The sequence below is a fragment of the Rhagoletis zephyria genome, unplaced genomic scaffold (genome assembly GCF_001687245.7).
Source record: "Rhagoletis zephyria isolate East Lansing unplaced genomic scaffold, Rhagoletis_zephyria_1.1 Rzeph_scaffold_01206, whole genome shotgun sequence".
Taxonomy (NCBI): domain Eukaryota; kingdom Metazoa; phylum Arthropoda; class Insecta; order Diptera; family Tephritidae; genus Rhagoletis; species Rhagoletis zephyria.
Genome location: NW_016158290.1, coordinates 122,137 through 130,278, shown reverse-complemented (window position 1 = coordinate 130,278; position 8,142 = coordinate 122,137). Strand labels below are relative to the sequence as shown.

General features: G+C 40.5%; 1 protein-coding gene across 1 annotated transcript in view; it reads left to right on the top strand.

Annotated features, from left to right (window-relative positions):
• LOC108363173 (probable basic-leucine zipper transcription factor R) overlaps positions 1–5,364 on the top strand; it is a 17,429-nt gene extending 12,065 nt beyond the window's left edge. The window contains exon 2 of the mRNA XM_017616454.1: positions 3,790–5,364. Coding sequence (XP_017471943.1) covers positions 3,823–5,316 — 1,494 coding nt within the window. The 5' untranslated portion in view covers positions 3,790–3,822 and the 3' untranslated portion in view covers positions 5,317–5,364. The remainder of the gene's footprint in view (positions 1–3,789) is intronic.
• The last annotated feature ends 2,778 nt before the right edge of the window (positions 5,365–8,142 follow it).

Sequence of the window (8,142 nt, the reverse complement as noted above, 5' to 3'; positions counted from 1 at the left end):
ATAGTTACTGGAAACCGAACAAAAAACAATTTTAAGATTTAGCAATTATTTCAATTTGAATAAATAATTTTAATGTGTTGCTTCTGACGGAGTTCGAGCCTGGGACCTCCTGAAAGCTAACAAATATTTAGTAGCACACCTCTCCGCACACTCAGCTACCCCGTAGCGAATGTCTTAAATGACTTTGGGCTCCGTTTGTATGGAAGTCGTTCATGACGTAATTTCGTCGTTGATGTCATCTGCATGACTTTGCCATGCAGTGATCATTGATGATATCCAAGCGGCAATGTCCTGCAACGAACTTTTTATAAGTGACCGCTGCAACACATTGTCTGTTATAAGTCTTTGATAGGAGTACACCTGCATGACATTGTCACTAGTGTCATTGTCTGCTATATATCGTTTAGGATTCACAGCAAGTGCGACGATGTCACTAAATCCTCATTAGCAGGGAACGGATTTTTAGGACCTAAAAACCTATAAAAAAGGCAAAATAAAATAACGAAATAGCCTGGAAAAGGCAAAATAAAGTAGCTAAAAAGGCAGGAAAAGGCACTAGGTATTGGAAAAAAAGCAAAATAAGGCACTAAAAAAATACAGAAAATAGGAAGAACAATCAAAAAATACATTTATTTTAGAAATGTTTATATTACAAGTAAAAAGAGAAAAACTATGAACTAGTTTCATTATATGAAAAATTTGTACTTTGAATCTTTGACTATTTTATCCTTTCGAGTTTCTAACTCATAAAACTTTAATCTGTATAGTTGTAGTAACATTGAACCACAAGATGCATTTTGAAGTTTTCTGGCAGCATTTTCATTCGATTTTCGCGAAGAAAAGCCTTGAATGTACTAAATGTGCGCTCGACGTAAGTTGATACAAGTGGAGCCCAATTTATGTAAATATGGAACGTTTGAAACGTTCATATTATCAGGAATAAGAGCGTTTTCCTCGCCCTTTACAATTTTATCCACACCCCTTATTGTCTCCAAGCCTACGTTAGCTGAGAAAACGGCTTTGAATTTTTCCGACACCAATTTGGCAAGAGGTCCATGCGCTTCTATAAGCCGCATGGGCATGTGTATATTTTTTAATCTTAAAAAAAAAAATGTAAATGCTATAATCACTTTTTTAAAGGTAGAAAAGGCAAAAAAAGGCAAATATTTATCTTAAAAAGGCAATAAAAGGCAACATCAAATGTGTATATATGGAATCAGGGAAGGCTAAATCGTGGACATTCTTAATCGAATATACTCTATCTCTTTAGCAGAAAAAAGGCAATTTCCATAAACTCCGTTCCCTGATAAATATGATAAATATAAAGAAAAATATGAGGATGAGGATACCGATAAAAGTAAAGATGAAGATAGATGAAGAAAGATTAAAATAAAGGTAATTAAATCATCAATCTGGGGACTATTTCGGGATTTTAGAGATTTTCGAAATTCTCGTGACTTATCGATATAATAATCGATGTTTTATCGGTTTTGTTAACGATATTTTTTATCGATTTTGTTATCGATATTTTAATAGATTTTTTATCGATTTTGATATCGATTTGATAGATTTTTTATCGACTATTTTATCGATTTTGCTATCGATATTATTATCACTTTTGTTATCGATATTTTTTGTGCTTTCTTTTTTTACTTGGATTTGCTCTTAGCCATACCACGTATTCTAGGTTTAAATTTAGCGGGTGCGTCTCCGATACAGCCTGCAGACCAAGACGAAGGCGCTGAACTGTTCCTTTTTTTTTGTTAACCACTAATATAAGCTTGCTTTAAAACTTTTTTTAGATCACTTGTTTCTTATCGTGTTTATATGTAATTAAANACTAATATAAGCTTGCTTTAAAACTTTTTTTAGATCACTTGTTTCTTATCTTGTTTATATGTAATTAAAAGTTTCTGTATGTATGTTGGTCGAGTGCTGAAGGAAGTGCACTTTTAGCATCTCATCCAATATTTCATTTCCTGACATGCTCTTATGGCCTGGCAGCCAGTAGACATGCGGCCGCCTTTTGCTCCTACCTATTTTTGGTAGTAATTTCGTATAAGCGTTTATTAGCTTAAGGATATCAGTATACGATAGAGTAAGACTGACCTTACTATTACCATATAGCGTCAAAGCATTTGTTTAGTTGATAGGCTCAAAGTAACACCTACATAGTGTACTGGGCTATTAGGGCCACCGTAAAGAGCATGAGGCTTCTGGGAGTCAGCTCGATAAATAAATAAATAATTACCCAAAGTACTTGGTGCGCTCTTTAGGGTTGGAGTATGTTCCAAAAGTATTTATTGACTGAAAAACGATATTAGTCCTCAAATAATACTTCTTCTTTACTTATAACGGGTGATTCTTTGCAAGTACTCTTATTAGTGGGAATTTAATGGCAGATTCTTAATCGTCCTGTCAACTGATTTTTGTTCAGTATTGTTTGACAGTTCATCATAGAAAGACTGCCATACCTAAATAAAAGCGTTGGGTGGAGCGTTTTTTTTTTATGCCTAGATTTAACGCCGAAGTGCCATACCTAAACAAAAGCCGCAACGTTACGTCAAATGCGGAAATAGCACCAACGACAAGCATAGGTTTGTTTGTTCGAAATACGAAAATTACAGTTTAGCCGTTTTCTGCAACCAACTTCACTTCCTAACTTCCTGTCAAAATCGGATTATCCAGCCGCTCAGCGTAGACGCCGCGTTATTTCATTATAATTCATATAAATAGTATGGGCATGAAAATTTTTGACAGCCAGACAACGCTGACGCTTTTGTTTAGGTATGGCCATGATAACGGACTATTTGATGTCAGAAATTAAAGCCCGTTGTCTCGACGGCATTTGATTCAAAAAAGATGGCGTTACTTGCCGTACAGTCCGGGAAATATTTGACTTACTGCGAGAATGATTCGGTGAACACTTCATTTCACGCTTCGGAACAATGCGTTGGCCACATACATACATCATGTGACATAACACCTTTAGACTTTTTTCTTTGGGGCTATGTAAAGTGAAAAAGTCTACATGAATAGGCCGGCTACGACGGAGGTATTCGAGGCCAAGTGCCGAATGGACCACCACAAGCGCAGTTACGTCCATTATTTGAAAGAAATTTTCTTTAAAAAATACTTATAATGTATGATAACAAAGATTATATAAATAAATTAACTTTCGTTACAGTTTTTAATTTTTGAAAAAAAAAAATGCCTCTTAAAGAATCTTCCGATCCTGAGTTCATTCTAAACTTTCTTTTAAAACTTATGATTTTCTTTAATATCTAATGGGAAGCGACTGACTAAATATTTGATATGTATTTATGTGTGCATACCCCCTCCTTTAGATATTTTTACCCAAAACAATTACGACCAAAATGAAGATTTGCATCAGACCGAGCATTACCAAATGGTTGCCGCATACTTAGAATGTAGCTACTGCTACCACCCACTTGCAAAATATGTAAATAAATCTCACAGTGCATTTTATTGAAATCAAAAACAACTTAATACACGAAACAATCTGCTTTGTTCAGGCACTCAGCTATAATCCGCAATACCTTAGGGACTAAATGCAAACAAACGCGTGGGTGGGCATTGTCGACAGGTTTCCATTTACTGTCTAGCAAATCTGAAAAGTACAAGAGAAGAACATTTAAATGACATTGTCTTATTGTTTCTTATTGTGTTTGCATTTCCTACACTTAAGACACTTAAGACGTGCAGCTTGCTTCGTAAAGACAAACATTAAAATCTACTTTCTTTTACTCTATCTCTCTCCGTCTACAGCTTATTTGACTTGCAGTTGCTCGGCAGGCGGTCATGTCGGATGAACATCACCAACAGCAACAGCAGCAGCAGCAACAGCAGCAGCAGCAACATCAACGCCAGCAACTCTTGCAGCAACAGCAACAACAACAGCAACAGAAATGCGCAGGAAAGGATACCACGACAGCCAACTCATCTTCGTCGTCCTCCTCGCCCACGAGTGCCGCATCCACTGCCACACCGCGAAAGTCTAATATTCATGAGATGCGCAATCAGGACTTTGTCAGCCGACTGATGGCAGCCACGCCTCCCTACTTGTACTCCACACCGGTGGGTGCCAACAACTTTTTCTTCAGTGACATGCTACGCTCACTGGTGCAGGCACGCAACAACGAGAATGCGCGCAATCTGCAGCTGCAACAGTCGATGGTGTTGGCACGCAGGCCACGGAAGCGCACTTGGGCTCACCACCGACCCTATTATGAACACTTGCGTGAGCGTAAGGAGGCGGAGGAGAAACAGCAGCTGCAGCAGCAACAACAACAACAGCAGCTAGCAAGCAATGCCGCTGCGTCTGTTGGCTTGGAGAAGCCATTGGAACTAACAAATAAGCCATATTTCCACTTAGCCAATAAATATCGCAAGATGGATAATGCCACCAAAGATGCAACAGATGTTAAGGTTGGTAGGGGCGATGCAGGCAACGTCACCACACCAGACTCAACTGCTGCCACGGCTGCTAATGCTGATTGTGCTGGAGCGGGCGGTGGAGGTGGTGCAGTGGATGCCGCGCTGCAGGACACTCCGCCCGCTGCTTCACTGCCGCCACAGGATTTGGTCTTACCGCCACCTCCGCCTGTGTGGTATCCACCGCTCTACCCACCCTACGGCATCGACCCATTGCACTTCTTCATCGATTTACGTGTATCGGGTCACATATATGATCGCAAAAAAGAGAATATTTCGCCGCTCACCAGCGCCGATAACAGCAATGCGACCAGTGAGTCGGAGTCATCCGGTGGCAGTGCCACAGGTGCCAGTCTGCTGAACAAGCATCGACAGGGTTCAGCGTTCACGGTGCCCGTACCGCGTGCAAACGACACAAATTCCGCAGCGAGTCATACGCTAGATGCCATCAATTTGACCTCCTCTGCAATGGCTAGCAAATTTGAAAATTACACAAAATATTATGATTTGGGTGAGGCTAAAGAAAATCAACCTTTTACGAAAAATAGCGCCAGCTACATGCTGCAGCATTTGCCGCGTCTTTATAGTCAGTTCGCGGCGCGCGATCTCCTTGCTTCGAATGCAGCAGCAGCTGCCGGTGGCGGTAGTAGCAACAGTTATGATAATGACAATAAATCTGAGCCCGACTGTGATGCTGACTCCGATGGACGAGCCTCGGTGGATAATTGCGCGAGTTTTGGTGGCAGTAATCGCGAACGCGACATCGATGTGGAAATTATCGACTCGATTAAGTATCGCACTGATGGCGAGAGCAGTCGTTGTTCCAGTGCAGATGAGGCTTCAATAACGCAAATCGACTAGACCTTAAGATGGGGTATATAATTACATAAAAATACATATATATAAGAAATACTGTGTCGAATTTAATAAAAATAAAATAAAAAATTTAAGGAACGAACCTTTTTTTGTCGGTGACATTGATAAGGTAAGGTGGACGAGCTGCTATTGTTACAAGTGGACTCAACTAGAGCAGTAAATTAACATTATAGAATTTCAAAGAGATAGTCCTCCAAAAATCATAAGATAACTCCCCTCGACTTGTGAGAGCAGGCATCTCAGAGAGACTTTCAGCTCGTACCATTTCTACAAGTCCTGTCTCAAATCCTCTCCACGCGCACTGGCCCGCATAGATTTATCATGCTCTGCCTTAAAGATTACAGGAATATTCAACGTTGCCGAACACATATCGAATTTATGGTTGCCGACTACATATGACAGTCTGTGAACTTCGCTTAATGGCAGTTACTGGAAGTAGATAGCAATGCCCGCTTGGAGGCTTCTATCAAATTTGGAATTTCGCAGTACGTTTCGCTTACAACGTTTTCATACTCGCTGACAATTCTAAAACTAATTCAATTCTCCGCCCCGAATTTACCTAAAATATACGAGAATTGCTGAAAGCCCCAGGAGTGCGGCTAGCGCTGCTTGGGACGTTGAGTGGACTGCTCACGTTACATACATATATACGTACATATATGCCATTTGTTGCTAACTTTGGAAGCTAAGCAGATAAAGTACGAATCGTCTCCCGTCATGAGAATGAGTCCGCGTCCCGAGGATATCAAACATTTCTTTGCCTAAATAAACCTTGCGAGTTTTAAATTACGTTCAATATTGTCGAAGAGGTCTGGTTCAAGTTTCCTGAAAGGTTGAAAAATTTCCTTTTTTTGTGAGAATAGAACAAAGCTTTGCTCTTGAATAGATTATTCCAGAATGAAAACTGTACCAACGAGGAATGAACAACATTTATAACAATAACTCTTATGAGGCCAATTCGGGGAACAACTAAATAAAAGATCTTTTCTGATGTTGACCAGAAAATGGCATGCAATGCTATTTTTGTGACTTTAAGCGTACTCACATTAACAGCGGTGGATGAATGATCACCACTGCAAAGCGTGCAGTGCTGGCAAATACCGTCGCAGCAACGATCATTTTAACAGCGCATACTCATATTGACTTCGGTAAACCGGTGTTCCGAATGATCGGGACCAGCAACCACCGCATTTGATCTACTACAGAAAGCATGCCACCGCATTTGAATGGTTGGCGAAGGCAAGATACCGCAGTTGATTTGAGTATGTAATAATTGTGGCAAACCGCACGCCAATCTCTGATGTGGACCTCGCAGCATTGTGATGTCCCTCAATGAGTTATTCATATCAGAGATGTATGGCATTCAGTGTGAGTCTACTGTTTACAGAACTGCCCAAATGTCATAGAAGATGAAAAGCTCTCTCTTCTCTGTATATCTTTGGGGAAACTTCGTCCTGCCTTATGGGTGGCCAACTCTTTCACCTAATGTACGCTGCAGTAGTCGCGAAGCGGAGGGGAGGAAACTCTTTCTACGACCATCATTTAAAGAGTGGAGGTGACTGAAAAAAGTTTATGGCTTAAGCAATATGATGAGGTCTGCTGTACCAATCTGTCGTGCTGCCATTGGTGAAGATCGATCGAAGAAACAAATTCTTTCAAAGGTGCCTGGTCAGTTGTAACATCCTATCTCACGAAGTTCACCACAGAAATCATATAATTTTAAAACTCTATAACTGATTGATTCAATAGCCGCCGTTTTCAGCCGAAGAGGAGAAATATTTGGTTACTAGAAAGGGGTTTATTTCACTCTTGTGAGTAGGTGATGCCTGATTCTATGGGTAAGTTCATATACTTTAGTGCCCATTTGTTCCTCTATGGAATTCGTGTGGTGAAGTTTTTTAAGGGAAAATATGAGCTCAGTAGTCTGAGCGCTTAACATTAGTATGTCTCATACTCACGAATGCAATCAGTTGCATCTGCTTGTAATTTTGTACTGAAGCAGCTTCTGTGTAATCCAATATACGCGGTGCGTAATCCCATTTTATTAACCGCAGTATTGGAATCATATAAAAAGTCATAGCTTTGCTGGATGCAACTTCGGAATTGCATTGCCAGGACAGTTCTCCGTCCAATATAAACGTAGCATCCTCCTCCGTATCCTCGTAATACCCAGTCAGTTTTCAGATTTTCACCTAACCGTAAAAGAAGACCGCCCGCTGACGTAACTGATTTTGCAAATATGGTCCATCGAGTTCTGGAGCAGAAAGTAGACGTCGTAGTCCAGGCAAAAAATATGGTAAATTGATGTAATCCCGACAAAGATGGTGGGGGCAAACGATAAGACAATAAACCGCTCAGAAGTATGCGCAGTTGGAGTCAGGTGTACTCAATGAACCTTCGCATATTCGTCACGCAATCAACACCACGCCAAACGCCAGCGGCGTGTCAATCGCGCTTGCTGCAGACGGCAGGCAGTAGAGTTGACAGAATAGATGTTCACAGGAAATATGAAGGAGGAAGTGTAATAATGACGAACAAGATTGAAAATTTCTTTTCACTTAACTCACCAAAAAAATAAACAAAAGAAATCGAAATAAAAGACGGAGTAGCTCTGTGCATATGTATGTATGTATGCGTGCCGCGCGCAGGCTGTGCTTAATTGACGATGAAGATGTGAAAGCAACAATTTCATAAATCATTTACTGCAGTGAGCGATGAAATTTTCGTTTGTCGCATTGAAGTGAACTCACCTACCCACGTCTAACGGCTGCTGATGGGGGTGCGAAATTGCTGTTACAGCAGCAACGAAAT